General features: G+C 45.6%; 1 protein-coding gene across 1 annotated transcript in view; it reads right to left on the minus strand.

Moving 5' to 3' along the window:
- The window catches only part of magi3b (membrane associated guanylate kinase, WW and PDZ domain containing 3b), a 120,466-nt gene that overhangs the window by 10,880 nt on the left and 83,958 nt on the right, over positions 1-25,628 (minus strand). The window contains exons 3-14 of the mRNA XM_079185224.1: positions 21,596-21,715; positions 16,061-16,267; positions 14,064-14,232; positions 12,020-12,099; positions 11,127-11,184; positions 9,933-10,039; positions 5,511-5,702; positions 4,594-5,241; positions 2,205-2,236; positions 1,351-1,516; positions 1,178-1,272; positions 803-1,010 (exon numbers count right to left, since the gene is read on the minus strand). Of these exons, the coding sequence (XP_079041350.1) occupies positions 803-1,010; positions 1,178-1,272; positions 1,351-1,516; positions 2,205-2,236; positions 4,594-5,241; positions 5,511-5,702; positions 9,933-10,039; positions 11,127-11,184; positions 12,020-12,099; positions 14,064-14,232; positions 16,061-16,267; positions 21,596-21,715 (2,082 nt within the window). The remainder of the gene's footprint in view (positions 1-802; positions 1,011-1,177; positions 1,273-1,350; positions 1,517-2,204; positions 2,237-4,593; positions 5,242-5,510; positions 5,703-9,932; positions 10,040-11,126; positions 11,185-12,019; positions 12,100-14,063; positions 14,233-16,060; positions 16,268-21,595; positions 21,716-25,628) is intronic.

Consider the following 25,628-nt stretch of genomic DNA (forward strand, 5'->3'; position numbering starts at 1 on the left):
TGCATCACTTCTTGTGTGCGTTCTTGAGGATCTTTTTTCTCAGGAAAGCCCGATGAGACATTTGGTGTTTAGAGCAATAACATTTTTATAATGTATACACACTGTAGGATGGCTCGCTGTTTATTTAATCAAAAAAAAGCAAAAGACCGCTTTTGTATGAATAAATGTGACTGTATAAATGGAAAATACACTCATTTTCTATCATATCCGTCTCTCGGAGAGCAGCTGCAAAACCTGCTGTTCCTTCTTCCTCGAGTGACGTGACAGGCAAAGAAGAACTACAGAGTGCTACTTCAGCTTTAGTGGCTGCGGGGCGCAACTCCATTCAAGAACGTCCTTGTTCTCTTCGCTTGGATTGTAAACTGTTTCCATCCGCAAAATGGCATCCCAAAATATGAGCCACTAATGAGCCGCTGCAGCAGGGCGGGGAAAAACAGCGCGTAGAGCCGGGATCATTTCACATCTTACTTTGTGAATTAAGGATTGATTTCGACCAAAACCAGAGTTTCTGATTGTCGGAACAGTGCAAAGACTAACCAAGACGTGTTTGGTGAGTTTGAGTTAGCTTAGTGCGTTTTATGATGAGTCAACATGGCAATAAACCCCGCCTTAGTTCTGTGTAATAGAGAAACTTAAATTCATTCAGAAGGTGGTCGCTTGTAATTTTCTGTTAAGGTGTAAGACTATTTCCTTTTTTGAAAAGAGAGCTTGTGTAACACAGCAACACCCAAGCATTTTCACTTTAAGTAGATGCAAATGAAACATTTGAACCGTGTCAGATGCTGTTCTGCTTGTTACTCACTTCTGTAGACGACCTTTCGGCGTATAGTCAACATAACTTGGCCATTACGGGCAGCGTTGGTCATCAGATCCAGCACCTGCTTGTGCGAGCGACCTTTAACCATCACGCCATCGATGCCGATGAGCTCATCTCCAGCTCTCAGACGGCCGTCCTTCTCTGCAGCTCCGTTGGGCACAATGGCCCCAATGTACACCTGGGGGAAAACATTCTGATAGAGGGTTAGTAGGAACGCAGAACTGAAGAAATAGATTATTTAATATTCATTAAGGCATATGAAAGGAATCCACATCAACAGCTTTCTTTATGGTATCATCGTTCTATGATAGAGATTAAAATACTTAAAATATGCATACAAAGAGTGTTCTATCTACTTACTGGCTGTTGTGGACCTTCTCCTCCCAGAACACGGAAGCCAAAGCCTGTTTCTATGTCTCTCTTTAGAAAAACATCTATGTCTTTGGTGTGAGGCTCTGTGGATGAGGTGAGGGATCAAGGTTAAAAAAACAAACAACTTCTGAGAACATCTGATGATGCTGGTCTTCACTTACGTCTGCTGTCCAGCAGGGCTTTGGACTTCAGGTACATCTCTGTGGCATCTCGTTTGGGGGAGTCGGCGGAGCGCAGGGTGCTCGTGTTGGAGTGGTAAGGCAGGGCCTGGGGGGCCGAGTCTACGATACCGTCCAAAGACTCTGTGCTGGCCGTCATTTCCTGTCTCTGGAGAGAAATACATGTTCCATTAACGCTCACATTTCTTTAAGCATCGCTGTTTTTGAACATGCCAATTTGACATTAGATCGCACATCCTTTGGTATTCTCCTATGAAGAACATCACACATTTTATATATAGTCTCTGCAGCTAGGTGGCTGAGCATGTGATGGTGATAGATTATCAGAAGTGGCAAAGGTCACTTCACTGGCTCTTTTTTATTATTATTCATTTCTTCAACATAGAAATTGTTCCCCTTTACATTCCTTCAATTGTTTTGAAGTCTAAGGGATGAGATTTTAATGTCATTTAAAATCCACGGGAGGAACCACAGATTTCCCACGTGGCAGGCCTATTCAGGCAGAAAGGGCAACTTCTTTATCTAAAACTCTTGTATTAATAATACCACCATATCTAAAGAGGCTCATCCATGCTTCATTACCACTGCAATCCCCTGACAATAGCCCTAAGAATACAAATACTGAAAGGAAGTAATTAAGATCGTTTTTCAGAGCAAACAAAAGGAGGCGCCCAGAAACATAATCAATATTCAAATGTATTGCTATCATTTAATTCGATGCAACAGAGGCTTTACTGGTTAGGCTGGAAGACAAAAAGCTCTGCAATTAAATTGCGGGATAAGTCCCCGAGGGGAAACAATAGTGGGGAAATAGGAAAAGATATGCTTTTACTCACAGGCTTTAGACTCTTCACAGGGGACGTTTGACCTATAGAGAGACACAGACAACAGGAATATGGTGAGAAACTCAGATAAGACTTTGGAACGACAACAATCACTGAAGCACCGTTCCACCAGATGGCACTGCCTCTCTGACTGAGAAGCAGCAGCGGCCAGCATAAAAAAATAAACTGGCTCCGAGCTGCTCTACACTCAAGAGGTGTGTACTCACTAAAGAATGCTCCATTAGGGAACATGCATCCATGTGCGATTAAAAGATACAGAGGGAATATAAAGGTAGTACATGTGCTGGAGTGCTCACTACATAGTGGAAGCCCACTGCAGGGATAAGGAAGCGGGTGAGTGCATTAGAGATTCATGCATATAATTCAATGAGCGATAATTCTCTTCTCCTCTCTCTCCCTGTGTTCGCTGTACAGTACACCCACACGTTCCATCGCAAGCGCTCAGATGGTTCCCTACAGATCATCTCTTACAGCCCCTTCCTCCCCAACCCTCCCCAACCCCCCCTTTCCTCCCCCTCAACTCCCCGCATTAACTGGATTAACAAACACTCCTCTGGAGCCGGCAGCCCTGTGGGGCCGGACCAACACTTGGCTTGATGAGGGGTTAATGGAGCCTGATGTAAAAGGGGAGACGCAGCGGCATTTTTCCACTCCGCTTCGAATATTCCCGATCCAGCATCAGGGTCATCAAAGGCATACAAAAAGGCAAGTGCAATATAGGCACACACCTGAAACGCACCCACTCTTTTCCTCCCATCTTTAGCTAAGCTCCACTCTTCTTCTGCTCAGTGATGCCCACCACACACACACACACACACACACACACACACACACACACACACACACACACACACACACACACACACACACACACACACACACACACACACACACACACACACACACACACACACACACACACACACACACACACACACACACACAGGGATCCTCTTCCAAGCCAAAGGCCATTGTCTAATGAGGGTTAAAGCTGGCATTAGCTCTTCGGTCGGGGAGGCTGGGTGAGGCTGAGCCCAGCTCAGCTTTGACTGTGGGGTCATGCAGTGCATCAGAGGAGTAGGACATGGTGATGGTGATGGTGGCACAGCAGAGAGGGCGAGTGGGTGTTTGGGAGAGGAGAGAGGAGGGTTGGGGCGTGGCCACAGGGTGGAGGCCCCTTGGGACTTTCCCTCTATTGACATTTAGCCATGGCTCTTTAAGGGGCCATGGCTATAGAGGCACCTAGAAGTCCCCTGCACTCCGCTGCTGATCAAAGCCAATCCGGGGTTCATCGATTTACACAGTGAATACCCGGGGTGGCTGGAGCTGATGTAGGAGACATTTGAAGGGTACCTGCCCTCCTCCCTCTCTCCTTTGGAATCAAGCACAGCCCCACGCTTATGTAATTCCCACTCTCAGAATTGTAGCAGACTGCGTTACGCCTCAATGGGAGACGTCATAAACAGAGCCGGGTTGAGTGAAGACACCCAGGAGGAATGCTCGAGACGTACAGTTTGAAAAAACAAAGACACTGCAATGCAATGGCAAGAACTAAGGCTCAGTCGGACCGAGTCTGATCATTGAATGCAACAGCTACGGGCGTGCAGGTGGATCTATATAGCTAAAAAAGGGCAGCAGTCTCTGGGGTGGTGACCTAAAGACCGCAGACACAGTGGCATCACCCAGGCTTTTACAGAACAACAGCGAGTGGTCAGTCAATGCTCCCCAAACAAGCCACAGCACCACCTCACCTCCCGTCAGTATCAGCACGCTGACCTCGCCTCCCATGGGCACTGTTGAAGTTGTATTGACAGCAACAGCAAATTACGTCACACACAAGAGGGCATGAAAGCACAAGAGTGAAGGGTGGATAGAATCAAAATGATAGGAGGAAGAATGCCGCATTTTCACTGCATGGTGCGGCACGGCTCCAGTCAACTCGACTCGCTCTATTTTGATTTTCCATTCCGAAAAACTGGTCCTTTTTGTGGTGCCACCTCCAAGCCTTCTGAGCCTATACTAGAATGAGGAGTTAGATAACTGCAGACCACTGATTGGTCAGAGAAAATCAGCACTAGAATGGTCACTTGCACGTGACCGGACATCCTGCACCATTTCCGCGCTGAAGATGACGTGACCGCAGTTTCAAGCAGGAGTCGCTTTGGCGATCAGCTGAGAATCACACCTACAGTGGGCACTATATCCACAGTGGACAAACGAAATAGAGGGACCAGGACAGAAAGTCAAGTCGAGCTAAACCATGCAGGTGAAATAAGGCATGAGACACACTGGCAGCGAGAGAAACATCACATGGTCATACAGCCATTCAGTCTTCAGTCAGATAGATAGATAGACAGACAGACGACAAACAGTCTCTAACCTCCTCGCAGCACCAGCACGTTGACCTCGCTGCCCACGGGCAGGTCTTTGAGGATGTCCACCACTTGGGCGTGACTGAGCGTCTGGACGTTTTGCCTGTTGATCTCCTTGATGACGTCTCCTTTCAGCAAGCCACGGCACCACTGGGCGTCCAGGATCATCTTCACCTTCTGGCCTAGCGGGCAGTCAGCAATGGCGAACCCGAATCCTCCAGGCCCCTTGACCAGCGGCACGCTCACCAGCTCTGGCTGCAGCATCCCCGCGGCCAACTCTCCCCGCTCCCCGTGCCTCCCGTTGGGCAAGGCAGCCACGACGGGCCGGCCGATGGCGTCCGTGGTGACATAGTGGAGCTCCTGAGAGGAGCCGTGGAGAACGTCGCCTTTCACGAGCAGCGGCTGCCCGTTGATGAGGGGCACGGCTGTCACCACCTCTCCGCCATGCAGGGCCTGCTGGGGCTGGGTGGCCGGTGGGGGAGGGGGAGGAGGGAGAGGGTCGTCGCTGCTCAGATCCACATCTGGAGGGAGCGGGTAGCCACGGCAAAGAACCATGTCCACATACTGGTTGATATGGATGGATTGGAACATCTGCACCACCTCTGGATGGGTTTTGCCCAGCACAGACATCCCGTTGATCTCAACAATGACATCACCTGAAATGGAAAAGAGAGAAATTGGTGGTGGAGTTTCTATTCTGGTATTTAATCCAGACATCACGTCTCTACATGTCTTATTCCTTCGTTTGTCAGATGGATCTTTCTTCTAAAATGTCCCCTTTTTAAAATAAATGTGTTTGTAACACCGCAGAAATTAGAAGCTATGAGCTCATAGATCTTCCAACCAGCTACGTGAGATTTAAGCAATGATTTGAACAGGAATGCCCTTTCGGCAGAGTGTGTACATCTGCAGAGGTTTCGCTCACCGGACGCCATCTTGTTGTCGTGGGCGGCAGGGCCGTCGCCGAGCACGTTTTTCACCTGCAGGAACTCATCGGTGCGGTCACCACCGATGATGGTGAATCCAAATCCCTGGGGGCTCTTCTTCAGCGCCGTGTGGTACAGTTCACCCTTCAGTTCGCTGGGGTCTGAAGTGAAGCCGAACGCACCTCCCTTACCTGCGAACAAAGTGCACATGCGTGTTAAGTATGTGTGTGTGTGTGTGTGTGTGTGTTATGTAAGGGAATGACAAGCTTTCTCAAAACACAAGTGAAATCTCCGAACAGAGCTCGACATCAAACGCTGCGACATAGGTTTAACAGATTCATATCCCTCTTGAAAGGCAGCAAAATCCATTGAATGTCGGTGACACACATTATGTGCCGAGGATCAACGTAGTAATTAGTCATTTACAATTAACAGGCTTGACGTTCATGCCTGAACTTGATAAACCTGTCACTAGGGACCTTTTTGTGCAACCCTGCAGAGAGGAGCACAAAGAGACAGATAAAATGACATACAATGTTAGCTTTAGATGCTAATTTACTGAACTGTTATGTGCTTCCAGCTAATACAAAACTATAGAGCAGAACAGTGACATAACGCCTCTCTGACAGTGTCCAATTTAGCGCAGTGTCCTCCCTTATCCCCTTCCTGCTGCAGTCAGTGGCTCAGAAAAGGGGAGTTTTGTCAGGGTAGACTTTTTATAACTTGAGTAAGGAACAACTTAAGGTCAGTGGCAACATCAATATGGACCAGCAGTTTGGCTGTGGCATACGCTACACGCGAGATAACCGGCTGTCAGGGTCACACTGAATTAAACTGAGCAGCGTCCCTATCTGGCGTTACTGTGGTATCAGCACTTTAGATCATAGACACCCCCCCCCCCCCCCCCCCCCGCACTGCCCGATGGCCTCTCTGGTCTGGACTGCATTATAGCTTCAACTCAAAAACACTAAAACTGAAGCCAGCTGGTGACAAACGATGCACATCCCTGTGACTGTGCTGTATATTGACAGAATGCGATGTGGCGGTCTGTCGCTGGGATGCCAGAAATGTCCTTATAGCTTAAGAAATGGTCCGTCAATTTTGTGTTTCTTTACATCTAAAGTTCATTGAAATGCAGCAACAACAAAAAAACACTTACCTTAAAGACAAATAGGCAGTAAACAAACATACTGGATACCACTGAATTCCACTGCCACCATGCTAGTTACAGATGTGGTTAGACTATTCTCTCAATCAGAGTTTGTGAATATATTCACCAACAATAGTTAAAAGAACAAAGGTGGTTTTATTCTATGTTCTTCTTGTGGACAACAAATCTCATTAAAAGACCAAAACCAACAATGACTCAGTCTGTCTTCCCAAATTCATTAATTCCTACAGAAGATGTGAATCTGTAAAAGAACATTTTCATTGTTTTATCTTTTAAAGAGGCTAAAACAAACTGCTGCAGATTAAGCATAGAAATGCTCAAACAGTGCTGGGGACTTTTTTCAGCCACAATTGTTGCATTAGTGAGTATTAATGCCATCAGGACGCTGTATGTTGGATTAACTCAAAATAATCTAGACTGTCCGTCTTCATGGCAATAAAGGAAAATGTCACCTAGAGTTTACTGATGTGTTTTTAACAGTTTTTGGACAACAACAGAGGATTAAGTGATATCAGGCTCGGGGAAACACAGACAATACTTGATAGGATCAATTCATTCTTGTTTTTTTGTCTATCAATGGCATTTGTTGAGAATAAGAAAATGATAGAATGTGTGCTGCATGTGTATGCCTCACCTGGAAACTACCCTTCTGTGTATGTAAATATAAAGCTGCATATCTTCCTCCAATTCTTTATCTCTATCTGTCGCACATGCTGATTGGGACTGTGCCAATTTCCATATCAAATTTTCAAGATCACAGCAGTGGCTGTCTGGTTTGCCAGGAAAGTAGCTAACGCAACAACCTCTCATTTCCTTCAGTTTTAAAAACGCTCGGTAACTTTCAGAGGCGTGTGTGGGGAATTTAAATGCAGCCACTCTCACACTATCAACTGGTTCAGCGGTCATAAACATCCAGCGCAGACATGAACGACTGTGAGCAAGTGAGTGCAACTTAGCACAGTCATCGTGGACTCCAGATGTCCACACTGACACATGGATCAAGCAAAGCTCATTTACATAATCACATTCAAATTGCTTCATAAACTCAACATGGGTTTTTTTTTTTTTTTTTTTGCTTCTTCCCGCCAGCAAGTGCTGAAAACACCATTTGACTGCGCGTTTGTGTGTGGAGAAACAGACAGAGGTAATGGAGGGAGAATGAGACAGAAGGAGGAAGTGAGAGCGGCGTGTGCTTGTGTGGGAGAGTCCAAGGAAGGTCTCTGTGCCAACGTCTGTGGGCAGAGTTTGAAAGCCAGAGGCAGACAAAGCCATCGGATCCACCGCATCAAACAGCCATGGCTTTTGATTTTTTCTCGTGTGTGACTCAATTGCGTAGTAAATCCCCAGAGACATTATTCAGCATAATTGGGAAGACATCTTTCTTACTACATCAATGCGGGAACAGCGGCTGCTGTTTCCGAGAATGCACCTTGAACATCAGAATTCAAAAGCAACTGCTGTCGCAAGGCCAAGCCTTGACTAACAGGGAAAGTACCGTAGACACAACCTATCACAACGCCTGTTCTGTTGGCTAGCTGACAAACACCGCAGCATAGCCTCCTTTGTAGGTTGAGCTGCAGCAACACCTCGTTAGTGTTCAATAGATAAATAATTCTCCATGAAATTAAAATGAAAGGGGAAAAGTGTTATTTGGAATACAAATGCAAGTCAAGTAACCATTGTTCTTTTGCGAAAATAAGAATCACTAAATAACATTCATTAAAAATTAGGTGAGAATTAATCATTTATTGAATGATTTCACAACATGTATTCAGGTATAAGAGCAGTAATTTCCCTGATGAAAATAAAAAAACTCCCCAGGAATCCATCTTGGAAAACTGTAAAAATCAGAATTATAGCCTGAGGTGTAACCGTCAACTGTTTCATCATAGTAATCGTCTGGCAGCTCACTAGGTTGCGTAATCGGTAATCAGGGGCACGGTGGCGGTTTCCTCAGTCCCCACACACCTGAGCAGAGAAATGTCTGATTATGCGTGCCCTCTCTGACATGCTGTTCCACCAGCTGTTGCCACAAGCGCCGCTAAAAGCCGGCCTCCTCCCCTGCATTCCCACTCCCTGAAACCCTGCCAGCGCAGCGAGCCTGTCTATCTCCACGACTGCAGCACCGTAATCTACTATACATCCATTGTAATGAAAACATACTTAATTCACAGCGTTTATCGCAGGAGAAAAATTGATTGTCAATCGTAAAAACAGACAGTTACTGCAGAGCTGACAACAACCTGTGTTGTATGAGCGAACCAGGGAGGAAAGTTCATTTTGACAATTTATTATTGTTTGAGGCTACGTGAAGGTTTACACGTTCTGCTGAACGTGCATTAAATGACGACACTCCTGCTGCTTTCTCTTCCCAGATAACAGATTTGTCACAGCACACTGACTGAGGTGAAAGGGTTGGCCTCAGTACAGAGCATAAGCCAAAGTGATTAAACTATAAGTGCATGACCAGAGAGGACTCATGTTAGACTCATGCTAACGTCCAGAGTGATTTAAAGTGAGTACCGAAACAGAAGAAGCTCAGTGAAAATATTAATAATGAAGCCAAACCTCCTCCTCTATTCTTGAATATCATACGACGTAGTGAAGTAAACACCAGGGCAGAAAATAATAGCACCATAAGTGAGGAATGATCATACAAACAGAACAAATAGAGTCATACTTTTTCATGTATGTGTGCGTGTGCATTTCAGTCTGTCCATGGCTAGTCTCTCATACATACATGTATCTATGTATGTGTATGTGTGTATGTATGTCTAGACGAGGGGGCAAATGTGGGTTGTATTCATTCCATCAAACATTACAGCAGTGGTCGTTGCAGACACCCCTAAGTGGAGATCTGCACTCTACTGAGTGCACTTTTCTAGTTTCAGATGACTTCACTTTTACTGGAATTTCTTGTGGTGGTTTTTTTCCCCCAGACAGACAATGACGAGTGTGAAAGACAGAGAGCCGGTGGAAGTAATTACAGTTATACATGTACTTGCATGTCTTATCGACCGGGAGGGAGACGTCAAAAGGCAGAGTGTACCATCTCATGCTGTTCTCAAAGGTCACGCGTAGGAGCAGCGATGTGGCTGTCGCAGGTGTTCATGTGCGCAAAATGATGTGTGTTCTTTTACTCAACTCCTCCGCAGTGATGCTGTACGATTTTGTTATTTTCTCTCTCTCCTAACAATCCAAATGAAGAGTAAGTTGAAGTGGGGGACAGGTTCTGCAGTGTTGCCGTTACCTTGGGAAGGTGCTGCTGCGGCTTGTTGGATCGCAGCCGTCTCCTGGCTCAGCTTCTTCTTCGCCTCCAGGACCGGGTTCTCAAACTGGGTTTTCTGGTTGATGTGGCTGCAACAAAAACAGGCTCAGATTTAAGAGACTTGCAAACACACAACACGCACCCCGGACTTTTTGAGCTTACTGCTCCACTTTTCTTTTCTTTTTTGCAGTTAATTATGCATGCACCTTTCCTATAAAGGAGCTGTGATTTTCTAATACAGGGATGCTATAGTGGCAGCATTATAAATACATTCATAAACACAGCACAAATAGCATAAAAGGCTGCCTTGCATTCTCTTTATGTGGGGGAACAACTATGGCTTTTAGCAATTTAATATTGTAGGAAATGAACCCCCCGAATGCCAACATCCTGTTCCTCTCCAACACGGTAAACAGCCTGTTGTCCCCCTGGCAAACAAACAGCCATTGTATCATAGTGAGTTCATTTCAAGCTAAAAGACTGGCAGCTATAAGCTCCATCTATATGTCGTTGACTCTCCTTGTCCAAACAGTGAGCGCTGCTCGCTCTCTTGTCACTTATACCTAGGAGGGATCCTTCTGCAGTCTGAGCAATAAAACAACGTGAGCGTTCCCATTTTCTTTTCATCACAACAGATTGCTACCTCTCCTTTCAGGCCCCTCTCGCCTCCCTCCATCTATTCTAGTTTAAAGTCTCCCCCACTTCTCTCCACTGCTGTTCCAATGGCCGTGTTTCACAGACACACATTTTGCACACAGACAAATGTACAAACAATATGCAAAGACATATATGCGTCCTGCACGCAAGGAGATCACGATCAGAGTTGTGTTCACATACAGGTCGGTGCAATGTTACCCGCAGAGTTTAATTTTGCCACCCACTGATAAACAACGAGGAAATCCTGATTCCGAATCTTCAACTGTTCTCCTCACCCGGGATACAACAACACGAGCTGTGCGCTGCCTCCATGTGTTTATTTTTAGACGGTATTGATTAATGCCGGTCCACTGCTAATGTACACAGTGTAATGTGCACTCCTGATCCATCTGGTGAAATGCGTTTGTGTGTTATGTGCGTCTGCGAGGAACAAGTAGGATAGAACAATTTGCACTCTTTGTGATAATGGCAGCTGGAGTGCTTGGAAAATACATACACTAATAAATCAATAGAACTTACTCGACGTAGTATGTGCCGTACTGCGGGTCGTCAATTTCCTCCCAGCCGTAAGGTAACTCTGCGAACAGAGAACAGTGTTGTGTTAGGTAGAGAAATACAGGGAGCGTGCATTAAGACGACAGAATGGAAGACAGAAGAGGAAGACGAGGCACGATGTTTAGTAGACAATCATCTGGGCATTGTAAAGCATTTAACATAGTGGTGAGGTACAGCAGTAGTTACCAGTGCAGTTCTTTTCCCCCTGACTGGGACATTTAGCATAAGAAAGTAGCCGAGAAAATAGCCTACAATGATTTTGTGAACATTTCAACAAGCAGGCCGGCTGGAATGGCCGATGTACGTCATGCCCCGATGAACATATCAGGCGGATGGAGAGAGAGGAGAGAGAGAGAGAGAGAGAGAGAGAGAGCGAGAGCGAGAGAGAGAGAGAGAGAGAGACAGAGCGAAGAGCTCTTCACGCACGAGAGAGCTTTGGAGTAGCTTTTCAGAAGCAACACACATACTAGAATTCTGTAAAAATCCATTAAAACCCGTCTGGAAGGGTCCCACTCTTTCAGCCGAGGCTACTCTCTGTCTCGGCCTGCACTTAAGCCCACATTATCATCCTGGGGATACGGAGGCACGGCTGGGGTTCCTCAAAGTAGACCATGCCCTCCAGGTAAATTAGGTCATGTGACTATGCAGCTGAGGGCTACTGCTAGGTGACATGTCAATTCAAAGACGAAGTCATGGACTTTTACCCTGGTTGGTTATTTGGTTGAATGTGTGAAGTGATGGATCACGTAACGGTGGGCAGAGACAATCGAGGTATGCCCCCGTGTAAATACATGTGCAGCAGTTAATGGCATGACTGCATGCTTGAGTACAGCAGCTGAGCAGCGCAGCCTACATACCTCCATCCTCACACTTCTCAGGGGGCTTCGCCTTCTTCGCCAAGCGGGGGTCCAACCACGTGGTCGTCTTGGTATTGTGACTGCGGAACACAAACAGCAGCCAGTAATTATCAACTACGAAGACCGCCGCTGAGGCCTGTAGTAGGATGTGCCATGACAACCGGATTCTCCTGTGTGACATGCTTCTGTGCACAAGAGTCACTGGATCCATCGACACACATCTGATCCATTGGTTTACGTTCAGCCGTCACATTAGCGTGTTTATGGGTAGGCGGCGTTCTCAGAGGGGAGAAAAAAACTCAACTATGAATGAAAAACCCGACAAACCCGTTTACCCTCAAATGTGTTGAACAACTGAGGTGTGTAATCAGGAGGAAAAGCACAATGGTCTTCTGATATCTTCAGAGACAAATGGCTTTGAACCATGAATAAAACACAGGCTTTGCCTGGACACACATGCTGGCTCGACACTGAGTGCAACCAACACGTATATTATACCAACCATATTCATCCAACCGCTTACAAATATCCCCATTTTCATTTGAACAAAGTCCAGCTGATTAGGCACTGATGATTAACTTATATCAAAATGTGTATCTTAAAACTTATTATTAATGACATGAAACCGTTTAATGCGGCACAATAAAGTGAGAGGAAATAAATGTGTCTTTCCAGTAGATCAGCAGTTTCTGAAAATGACTCAAAAGACACGTTCAAAGTCAAGTCAATCCCCTCTCTTCCCAGCAGATCATTTTGACCATATTATCTACACGCCTTACTTAAATTGCTGTCACGTGATTGGCTGATTAGATATTTGCGCCACAACTGTGGGCCCTCTTTATGCTTTCACTTGGACAATAAGTGTCACTCTTTCTTTCCCTGAACGTGGTTGTTGATGAGCGGCTATTTCCTCATCCCTCAGCGATGAGTAAATGATGTCACATGCAGATCACAAACCCATCATTACACACCCAGGATCAAACCTATCAGTACTGATTTGATACGAAGAGAAACATTCATCTGCGTTTCATTATGCATAAAGCAGACAGCAGTAAATAAAATGCTGTTTTACATGAGCTGTACAAACAACACATCCATTTTTAACATCACATCTTACAACATACCCCCGCTGCAGTCGTAAGATGACATGGTTTACATAAGTAACAACACCCAAGTCGTCAGTTGACCTAAATTCCCTTCTTCATCAGCCAGCATACAGACTGTGTTACACCTGATCCAGCTAATAACATATATATATATATACACCTGAAGCCTCATCTTACTGCTACGGCTTCTGTCATTCTATATTTCTGCTATTGTAATCAACTTTGATCTATCAAAGAAAGGCCCAACTCATTTCTCTTAAATAGCGTAACTCTAACTGGAGTATGTTGCAGTAGATTTTGGCAACAGCTTAACAGACAATTCTTGTTAGAATCAATTAATCGTTGAGGTCTTTTAAAAGGTACAAATTTGCTGATTTTCAACCTTATCTTTATCTAGCTGAGATGGATGCAGCGGAGTGGCAACCTCCAGATGAGAGATGAAGCCATCACGGAAGTGCCCCAAACTGCTGTTCCTCAAATGGCCACTTGAGCCTGGCTCCAAAAATGTAGTCGATCGTCATACATCCCCATGTTAAAATGCCCCACTTTACAGCAGAACATGTTTACAGCCTGGCACACATAAAACAGTTTTGTTCTCTATGATCTCCCCATTCCCCGGGTTGGTTAGGCGGTGTGTCACATATTTTTCAGTCTGTATTCTTAAAAAGGAAAATGTTTCCCTTTAATGGCATTTGTTTGAAATAAGAAAACACTAAATATTGCCTGACGTATACTTTTCCCTCAGTAGCCAGTTTCATAGGTACAAAACGGGGAATCCTCATATTGGAAGAGGATGGAACCTACAAACGTCTTACAAATTAATTAAATGCTCACTAAAAATAGTGATGAATTACAATCGATGTTTATCAATTGGTCAGTTGACTAACTGTTTTAGCACCGAATGGTCTCACGACCCGTGTGTTGTGTCTGTCACTTACTCTATGAAGTAGACCATGCCGGTCTCAGTGTAAGCCATCTCATAGTTAAGGGGCAGGGGCTCCAGGCTGTCATCGCGGGGCAGAGAGCTCCATGTGCGGAAGTCCATGGAGCTGCTGGACTGGTTGTAGCTGGGCACTGCTTTTCTCCAGTCTGCCCCCTCTTTGTGCTCTGTGCATAGAGAGAGAGAGACAAGAGGAAAAAGAGGGAGAAAACCGAGCAGAGTGGATGGTTAGCCTGCACGAACACCTCTGCCCTCCTGTTTTCATTCGTGCTGCAGGGGAGTGAAGGAAGAGCTGTGTCGCTCATAGGATTTGCATGTGATGGTGTGTGTGTTCGCCAAAGGGCTGTTTTCGCATTTGCATGTGCACACAGTGTTAATGCTTATGCATATGTACACGTACACTCCCTGAGGGTTGCAACGACAGAAGCATGGACTCACATGAGAAAGAGCCATTTGAGCCCAAGGACATTTCTGTATGATAACACTGTACTGCTGCTTTTGTACAGACACCCATTAATGAGAACCTGGTCTACAATGAACATGAAACATACAACAAAGGCTCTACTAATTCACTTAGCATTTCACACCTTCCCTCAAAAGACGGGTATAAAGGGATGAAACGCAAGTTATTTACATTCCGTTCTTTTATGCAGCGCTAACCTCCTCACAACAGAGGATGATGCTGAAAGATGTTTCGCACGCCACGTTTCTGGGTTGATCATTCCACCTGAATTTTAGATTGAATACATAATTGCTGAAAATCCAAACACAGAGTCCCATTTGCAGCATCCAAAATGCTTTTATTTTTCTTTTTGCCTCTCTGATCAAAAGCACACACTTTATATTTGATTTAAAAGGCACAAACGCACAGAGATTGAATGCACATGTGTTTGAAGAGCCATGTAAAGACTTGGAGAACCGGCCGGAGGGCAGAGCCTGAAGGAGAGCTGAGGTCACCCGGTTCACGGCGGGGTGAGGGCCCACTCAGCGATACACGTAAAGAGGGACTGCTGGGAAGAGGGGCAATGGGGGTTATGATAAGGACAGTCCGAGAAAAGACGGGGCAAAGCTGCAGTCAAGAGTGTAGAGACTTAGAGCTCACATTTTCCATTAACCTCTTTTTTCATTCGAGCATAACTCTGCCCATCTATGGCTGGTCTGAGACCACTCTGCAACAGCTACGGGCAGTCATTTGTGACTGGTTTCTTTCCATAAAAAGAACTCCTGGATGTTTGGGCATCATTCTCTGTTTGATTTCAATATGACAGAGCGTTTGGGTAAACAGACTTTGGATTTATGTGAATCCTTTGTACAGCTGAGCAAGCAGTGTTTGAGCCGTGACTGTCAAAACAATGTTTCATTCTGGAAAGAAAAACACAATTTTCAGCACGGACTTGCCTCCTCGTTAACTCCAATTCTCTCACTGTCAATTACGCAGTATATGGCGCCCAGTATGTAACCCATTTCTGATGCAAGCGCTGTTCTCCTTGTGAGCATCAGAGGACAGATTTGTTCCTCAAAGAGCTGAGGAGGATGTCCTGCTTGATCACATCGCACTGGGTTCAGACTTTCTCAAGGTGACCTGTGCTGCGACGTAGTAGAAGGTTACAAATATCCAGGTTTTGTCAGGTCAAATTTTTCAAGTTAGTTCTCAAACAGAGTTTGCACCGGTAGTTACAAATTTGATCTGGGTGTGCAAAAACACTACACCCTTGAATGACAAACGAACGAGAAGGGGATGGGACGAGAGCTTAAGAGGGATGATCAAGCTGCCCAGGAGGGGAATCTATTAATGCCGTTTTATGTGACAGTACTGTAGTTTCCTCAAACACCCACTGGGCCCATCAAACGGTAAACAATCTGCAACCAGGCGAAGTCTTCATGTCTTAGAGCAGACAGTGACCTAACATGGCAATCCCACAACCAAAGGACAAACAGAGTACGGTGGAATCTCCATTATTTAACATGACATTATGTGTTTTGACGTTCACTGACCAGGCAGTCCATTGACCAGCGGTGGCCTTTCATCATCGTCTTCCTCCTCAGGGACCGCGCTGTCCTTCCTGTCCATCTTACTGACTGAGGTGGTGCGTTTCCTGGGGACCTCGCCACCGTAGTCTTCATCAAACAGCACCTGATCCACCAGGTCCGGCTGCACCAGGTTGGGCTCCGCCGGCGGCTTCGGGGTCCCGTAGTAGTTACCTTTCAGAGTAAAAGATGGGAGGAGCAGAAGGAGGAGGAGGAGGAGGAGAATGAGAGAGACTTACTCATAAAATAGTGCAACCGCAAACAGTTAAGGAGCCGCAGCAAAGGCAGCTAGAATGCAGACCAGTATGAACAGAAAACGTGCAGTAGTGTGCCATGAACTGTATATATGTCATGTGAGCAGAGAGATCATCCACCATGTCAACATCAATCCAATTCCTCTGATTTCAAATCAGGTTAAAAAAAATGAATAACCTAAATGTCACACGCCCAGCACTCAAGGTCGACTTCTTACACGTTTCAGAGGTCTTCTTCCTCCGCACAATTTCCACGTCTCTGAACCCCCTGCTTTGTTTTCCCTCGATAACTGCACCACAGGGCTGTCATGACTCATGTAACATTAAAATTCCTTCACTTGGAGTTTGCCAGCAACTAATTACACTGATCATTGAATACAGCAATTATCTAAATCTCAGCTTGCTCTTTTTTTTTCCCCTAATGATGAAAAACCTTGTGTTACGGATTATAAATATTCAGTGCACTCCGTAAAGAGAGGGGATGGAGTGCAAAACTTTGTTAAATGATTTGCTCATTTAGCTCATGGGGTGATCCATCGATGTATGGCTGGGGAGCAGTATGTGGAACTCAATTTAGGTGTGGAATAAGTAATTATTCAACCTCCATTAGGATTATAAATAATGAGCATACTGATTTACATCCCTGCCATTTTTTTTACAATTATTTGTTCGCTAAATGCTGCTCTGTCAGATGTCTTCACGCAATGATATCAAATAATGTATTATTACTTAAGAATTTACAATTCAGCAGTTGTGTCAAATATTTACTCAGTTCTTACAATAAGTGATCATATAAGAGTGAGCCTACTACTCTGCTAAATCAGGATTTATAATTAGATTAGTTGAAGAACAGGGAGAGATGCTGCTGGGAAATAGGGGTTTTCAGAAATGTAATTAGCCTAAACTCGATTCCATTGGACCATGGCATTATGAACCTCAGATGTACTTAAGCGTGAACATGCAGATGCTGATTTATCAACTCCAGATCTTTTTATAGCTTGGTACAAAGAGGCAAAGCTGACAACGCCGTGCATGCTGGGAGGAACAGCTTTACGGCACGATACCGTACCACCACGACGGTCTCCTCTGATTAGGGAGCCCGTCTCGAAGTGCGGCCTCTTCTCCTCGAGCGTGCCAACTGCAATGCACGGCAAACTGGGTTACAGCTCCCTCAAAGCAGCGGGAAGGTTGAGGAGGGGAAGGAGGCTGGATGAAAGCCGGCCCCTCCCTCCTTGTCGCTCGACTCGCTGTGTTTACTAAGCGACACTCATCCGCATTTGTCAAAGATGGCTTCATTAACAGGGGTGGCACCACGGCAGCGAGGAGAGATTGGGTCTGCTGGCTAATCCCCCGCCTGTCTCCTGCCGCACGCTGCCATTCATCAGCCAGACGCTCCGTCTGTGATTAATTACTTACAAACGTGTCTCTTGGCCCCTGATAAATGGGTGTCGCAGATACGGAGGTCCGTGAAAGCAGCGCATCGGTGAAGATTTGTGACGCCATTAGCCACCATAGACGGAGGGAGGCCTCATAAGCTGATGAGCAGGGGAGCTTGTCCGACGTTACTTGTGATCCTCGCGTCGCAACGGGTTCATGAGCCAGGAAGAGCGGGCCGCTGCTTTTTAACTGGCGTGCGAGCAATTTCATGGTGGGGGAAATCCGCTGCCGGTGATGAAAAGAACTCCTGTTGTCAAGGGCACTATGCATGAGCTACACAAGGTCATCAGCAGGTTTTCATCTTGCCAAGATCACGAAACAGGCAGCGGCGCGGTCCCAGAGACTCACACACACAACCATCCACCCAGCACACCACACATTGCCACTCATGCATGAGTACTGCACTCCCACTCACATTCAATTTAATCTCCAGGTCTGTTTCCCTTCCTCGTTAAAATCAGACTCATTATCACGATGGGGATCCCAAAACAACAGATTTTCGACGTGGATCTCGATTTGGCAGAATTTTGCATTCCCTGGTAGCGGATTAAAAATGTCATTTACCAGAGGAAAAAAAACCCTCTATGTGCATAACTTTATTTTCCTGGCAGCTGTCTCTCCAGTCTTGCACTTCACTGCACTTAGATATTCAGTTCTTGTCCAGGCTGCTCTGCTCGGAGAGAGTGACCCGACGTGAACCTCTGAGGCGCCGAGACTGAGGAGGGACCTGAGAGCCCAAAAAGATGTGCTCTCAGCGCTTGGCGCAGATGGCTGACGTGTCTGCTTGGCGAGGCGACCCGGGACCCTCCGGCATGTACACTACCAATTACAGAACAGCCCGGACCCACAGAAAACGGTCTAACCCTGGCTAGTGTTTACGTGAGTTGTGTGCTGACCTCTGATCAGCTTTTTCCTGAGAGATCAACGTGGTCATGGATGGCAGGATGATTGATAAAGAGAGGGCGTTTAAGTTGAAATGATGTGTACAATGCGTTAAATGACTCCCATGAAATATTTTCTAGGTAGAGGGGAAAAAAAAAACATTACACATGAACCATTATCATAACGAGCATTCAGACGAAGTCTTTTGGGACTATTAGCGAGCCCATTATGATTAGCTAAGAATACCATTAGCGCAGTACCTTGAGTGAAACTCGCTTACTGTTCGCTTTTAAACTGAAGCTAATTCAGGAGCTCTTCACAGAAGAAATGCAACCCATGTGACCTATTACGAGAGAACGTTCGTCCTTGTTTATCTTCCTCTTTTTCAAAGAAATTATCAAGGCTGCGCTTCAACCACAACCAAATGGAGTAAATCTCATTCCTCGATCCAATTACTTCCTTCACTGTGCTGCTGAGAGATCAACCCTCTCTGCCACAGCAGCCGTTGGTGCTGACTGTTTTTTAGAGGAAGAGAGGAGGGATTGGGGGGAGGGCAGTCACTATCCGAGTGTTCAGTTCTCTCTCGGGGATCGTATGCTCAAACCTTCCAGCTTTTGAGAAGCTAATCCACACATCTGCACGCAGCCAGTCCTGCTTCCCTTGCAAAAGGAGGAGGAAGGGGGGGGGGGGGGGGGTTCCACCGGGAGTATGCCTCTATATCAACCCTCTCTCTCTCTCTTTATTATGTGCTCTTCCTCAGTTTGCTCTCCATCTCTCCCTCTCTACCCACGGTCAACCTCTTTATGAAGGTGTAAATCCCACCTGGCTTCAGCTCACAGATGAAGGACAGCTCGTGGGCGATTTGGCTGCTCCTGAAAGCTGATCTTCGAGTTCTTAGATTTGTTCTCTGCGCAAGTGCACGCTCATACAGTTTGTGTGTGTGTTTTAATGTCATTGCTGGCACTGGGCTACAAGGACAAGGGGTGTGGGGGGTGGACTGGCACCTTATCAGGGATCAGAGACCGTTGGAAGAACCTGCCTCAACAAGTTAGAATTTGCACTTAGCGGTCCACGAATGCACATACACAAACTTCCACAAACACACACTTGTGCACACCCGTAAGAAGCGACTCTCACACTTAAGGCGCTTTCTCACTGGATGAGGATTTGACTTTATCTTTTAATTCTCCATCCATATAGGAAGTACGAGATGCGGCTGAATGGGAACGAGTGAATGGCGCAGGGAAGGTCCATTGAGGCGACAAGAGGTTGCCCATCAAGCATTTAGAAAAATCCCCCTCCCATTTCACAGCAGCCTGGATTTGCAGTAAGAAAGAACGAGCTTAAAGAGAGAGGAAGATTATCATGTTATTGCTATAATCATTGCGCAATGTGCGAGAAATCCTCGGCTCCAATCCCCTCGTGACACAAATACACCGCGACCGTCTGACTTTCCAAGACCTTTAAAAGCACGGCAAGTGCTTATGCTTCATTGTAGTCTAAGGTGTTAGAAATGGTAAATACTTGGCCATTCAGCTGTTCGCCAAGCTGAAATATCCCTCCTTGTGTAAACTTCCTACTGGAAGCAACATGACTGGGCTTGTCTACTTGTTGTAAAGTATCAGTCGCCACTGACATGTTTACTGTCTCCAGGTGCAGTTCAAATGAACGTATATCAAAGGTGCTTTTGAAGAGTAAAGAGAAGTTTTCTTTTTTTTTGTAATGCTTTTGAAAGCTTTGAATTTTGGTTGTGATGAGACAGTGTCTGTGAGGAGGAGGGCAGGCAGGTTTATCTGACTAGTTTACATAAGGTCACACCAGGTCCAGTCACTTGCGTGCTCAGACTCTATTGTGGTCTACTGTATATTGGGCACATAAAAAACCTCAATTACAAACAAGCGCAAGCCTACATATACAATACATATATGAATATCTAGTCAACGCGTTTAATAGCTTAATAAAGTCATGGACACAGCTGGTGTTTCAGCTTAACGAGTGACCATGTTAACGGGTGACTCTCAGAACATATTGGTCTCCTCGTAAAAGTCCATTTTAAATAGATACTCATTAGTGTTTACAATCTACGCCCACCATTTACTGAGGTGACTACGAGCAACCACGGCCGCATTCGGCTGAAAGTCACCAGTTAACACGGTCACTCGTTAAACTGAAACACCTGTTGCTCTAAATTCTGTATAACTTGAGTCTGCTGTTGGAATAACGATTCTGACAACCAAACATGCAACAACCAGACATGTAATGCTCTTAACAGTTTTATTTCAATGTTTATGGATGGCTGGGAAAAATGCCACTTCCGTTACCAACATGCGCGTGCATGTGTTTGATGTCGGGCCTACACAGAACATGTGTCTACAATGGTGGCTAAGGCTCTTTAATTCACTGTTTAGCAACTTAATTGTTTGAATGCCTGCAATAAAATGAGTAACCTGCATACCACAACTGTCGTCATCTGCTGGTTATTTGTGGATGTAAAAGGCTGGTTGGCAAAAGGTGTACTCTTTGGTAAATGTGAGGCTTAGTTCAATCCCTGCTGACAAAAGAAGTTACAACCACGTCCTCATTTCTACAGTGAATCCATTTATATTTAAATATAAAATCTGCATACTTCAGCGGCCCGTTCCACAGACAGCGTGGAGGAACAGAACAGTGGAGTTCATCTGAAGGGCGGCGAGTATCGCTGCTAATCTGACAGTCACTTCCAACGAGTCTTTAATCATGTCTCACTGATCAATACATTCCGTCCCGCTTGTCACGTTTCTCTAGGCAGGCTGTAACTCACACCGACTGTGAATATCAAGCTTACAGTCACTCCATTATGGGGGAGCTGTCAGCGTGAATGGCGCACATGAATGCATGCGGCCACACACATGCAGGTTTCTCATATTGTTAACACCGAGGTGATACTTACCATCATAAGTCCCACTCTCCAGTAGAAGTCCACTCTCCTCCAGGATCCTGAAGTCTCCAATACTGATGAAGTTGTAGTCCACTCCTGGCACCTCCGTGTCTCGGGGAATCCGCGTGGTACCTGGAAAGATAAACAAAAATGCAAAATAAAATGCACAGCATGTTTCAGGTGAGAGATATAAGTGCTTTGGGATGATGACGTTACATCATGTGACGCTTCATGAAAGGACTTTGGTTGTATTCTGCTTTTGTTGCGTCAAAGCCTTGATCCTCACCCGAGAAACCTCTCATCCAGCTCCAGCTCTACAACGTTTTACGTCTTTTTTTGAAGAAGATCTTCAACTGACCTTCCTCGTTCACGATTCATAAGATGCAGAAGATCCAGTTTTGTAAAAGTGTTTTTGTGATCTGTGCAAGGCTTCGGCACATTTCCCAGAAAGAGTGGATATCTCATTTTGGAACGAAAACCCCAAAAGACCTGGTGCCATCCTGTGAAAGATGGATAATTGATGAGGGCCTGCGGCGGTATTCATTTAATCCTCCATGAGTAACTGCAGCTACAAGTCATTATTGGGGTTTTCTTGATGTATCTACTGGCTACAGCTGAAACGAAGAAAGCAGCCGAGTAAACTGTGGAGGGGAAAAACGATCAAAGCAATAGGTTGTGTCACCTCCAGGAGTGGCTTAGGTTCACTATCACAGAGGGCACCGTCAATGCAAATTACACATTCTGTGCAGATGTTGCTCCTGTGGTGAAGCCACAGTCTATTTAATCACTGATGGAAGCCCCCCCACCCACCCACCCACCCCCGAATGAATATCCACAAGGCGCAAATGGACACCAAATGATTACATTAGCATGAGGATTATGTAAACCATATTCCATGAATAAATAAGTAGGACTGTTCTATTATTGCACTCAGGGCTAATTAAGTGGCGTGCCACCAAACTTGCGAAGTCCATAGAAATAACCTCGGCTGAACAGGAGCCAGGGCAGCAGTTATTTATTACATGGAAGGCTAAACAAAGCGCACAGCGAGAACCTCATCGGAGCTACATTTCACGCCGATGTCTGTCACCTAAATTTACTGCCGCCCATGGTTATGGGACAGATTCACTCACTCACTCTGCCCGTGAATCCTTTTCAGGGTCGTGGGGAGGACAGCGGCCGTGAGGGCGGTAGGAAGGCTGAGAAACACCAGCGCAGGCCACCGGTCGATTTAAAAAAACAAAAACAAACAGGCGATTTCAAATCAACCTGACTTCAGTGTCAGGGGAGATCAGGGCACATGGAGGAGCCCTGCAGCAGGGATGAGATGAGTCAGAAGGAGATGGATCAGGATCAGAGTTTAATTACTTTTTACGCAATTTGACCCTCACTGTATCTGCAAACAGCCGCTGTGATTTGACTATACATTACAAATTTGCTAATCCGTTCAATGACATTTGTTGCATTGAAACCTTAAACAGCATATTCTAGTACAACCACAGCGGGATCTCATTGGAATATGTTGTTGCATAGGCTACCCCAAGTAACTTCTTGTCACTTGTAGTGTCTGCGGCAATATGCAGCGAAGCCGCTGTACAGCCTGTGCTGGACGAACGGCCTATTAACTAACTTTATGTTTCCGTCCCCTTTTGTCTTTTCCGCTCTCATATTTCCTCGCTAATTGGACGGCGACAGCCTTCTCTGCACCCGAGCAGCGGAGTAAAAGCAGTTTGAAAAAGAAGCAAGAAAATACATCAGAGAAGCTTCCTTCCACGGTGCGCCTTGATATCACACCGCACTTTCAGCATTTGACATTGCATCGTGTGTAGGAATGCCAGCCTCTGCTGCTTCTCATTACCAACTTCTTTGCCTGCCCGCACTGGCTTTGGTCACTCAAAAATGTCCCCTGTAGCCCAATTACTTGAGCCACAGTTATGTACCTGCCAAATATCTCCCCAAACGTCACACTGATGTACTATACCATAAGCCTCCTATTGGGGGATCAGTCGCTGACAATATAATGAGGGCTTGCTGAGCTTTGAGGGGACATCTGACTGAAAGCAACAGAAATTTGAAACATGCTGTCGCACCATCCTTCCAAATACAGGCGGTGGCACTTTGAATAGGCCTTTAAATAAACTGTTGGAGGCTGGTCCTTCAAACAAAATGCTCAGTGTATGTTGAAAAAGGGAGCAGTCGATGCAATGCAGTTAATTAAACCAGACAAGAGGTGATGCGTTAGAAAGGCTTTACCATAGAAACATTGGTGTCAGAAATACAAAGTTATACATAGTATTGGCTAGTATATCAGGGAATGCATTTGTATTGTGCAGAGGTTACAGCATTCGGAATATTTCGACATTTGGGGAAATGACCGAATCGCTTTCTTGCTAAGAGTTAGATCAGTGGATCGCTACGGCTCTCGTGTCTCTGAACAGTAAGTAGCTACAGCCGGCATCAAGTGTGCTCGGCTCAGTGTAAAGACTGGAAACGGGACAAAATCTGCCCGCCAGCACCGTCAAAGCTCACTAATGAACGTGTTATCTTGTTTGTTAAATCTGAGCAAAATCCAAAATGCAGAAAAGACAATTCAGAGATTCCGCTGGTTGCCAGGCAACCTAATAATGACGTCAAGAATCCAGCAAGTCACTTTGTGCAAAGAAATAGTCCTGCATATAACCCACCGTTTAATTATACACCGTTATCTTTCTATTTTCTCAGATTTTGCACAGGTTGAGATATAAGGAGATCATTTTTCGCCCTTTGGGAGGAAGCTAGTTTACCTGTTTCCAGTCTTTATCCTAAGCTGAGCAAACCAGCTGTTTGTTGGCTGTTACTTTGTGTTTACCCTCAGCAAACTCTTGGCGAGAAAACAAACAAGCATATTTCCCCAAATGTCACACTATTCCTTTAATTTTCATGGCCACACACAGTGGTCACAGCCATGTGTGTCTGTCTATCCTGGACTGAAACAAATTGTCACTTCAGTCTTGCAAGGTCTCAGGCCTGTGCACCGCTGAGACCTATTTTTCGAACCGTCTGTGCTGAGAGGATGTCACGATGGGAACATCAGAGGTAGTCAGTCAGAAATGGCAGGCCATAAATTTAACATGGTGATTCCGTGCATAGTTTAATGTTGGGACTTTGGGGCTTTGCTGTTGAAATGGCGAGAAAGACAAAGGGAACGAGGGAGAGGAAGGAGGATCAAAGCCAAAGTCTTTTGGTCCTTTTGTGAAGTGTTCGCTTTTAAGATACCGAGGGCTCTGAAATGTGGCTTGGTCTGCTGTTGTTATGTTGTAAAACCAGAGCACAGCTATTAACATTTAACAAGAAACACACAACGACTTCACACGTGAATCTTCTACCATTATCTACCATTATCTTAAAATCTCATATTAGTCAACTGAGGAAGAGAGGGAGAGGACGGACCATGAAGACAAGACCGACAACCCAGGGTCTGAAAAGTGAAGCCAAAGCTGAAGCGCCTTAAACCTGCATTCTTTTTGATGGCCATCAGGGGGCGACTCCTTTTGGTTGCAAAAATAATTCTGAATTCGAGGCTTCAAAACAGCAGTCCACAAACCGTTGGGTGATGTCGCGGTGACTAAGTTGACTTCTGATATACCGTCTATGGGAGAATTTGCTCCTGAAATAGTTGCAACGAAGCAGGCAGAGAGGTCACAGCTTACAGCTGTATGTGTCCATGACGTTTACCAATTTGGCCCTGCATGTCCGTGCATAAGTGAGAAGGAGACTTTGAGTCAGATCAAACTCTTTCCGCCCATCTCTGATCTCAGCAGGGAGTCGAGGGACGGCGTGTGACCCTGAGCTCTTCGTCCTCGTTTAGAAATCCTCCTCCCTTTGTCCTCTCCACAGCTCCTTCTCCAGCGTTTTCGTAAGAGTCCAAATGAGATGAAGCCCTTCCCAAGGCCCAGTGAAGGAGACTCAGGGATTTACCACACAGAGACCCTAAGGAGCTTGCTCTCTTTGTCTCTCTGCTCATCACTTTTCTCTCCCATCCCTCCGTTACAGCCCACGCTCAATG

Source organism: Pholis gunnellus (assembly GCF_910591455.1).
Source record: "Pholis gunnellus genome assembly, chromosome: 3".
NCBI lineage: Eukaryota > Metazoa > Chordata > Actinopteri > Perciformes > Pholidae > Pholis > Pholis gunnellus.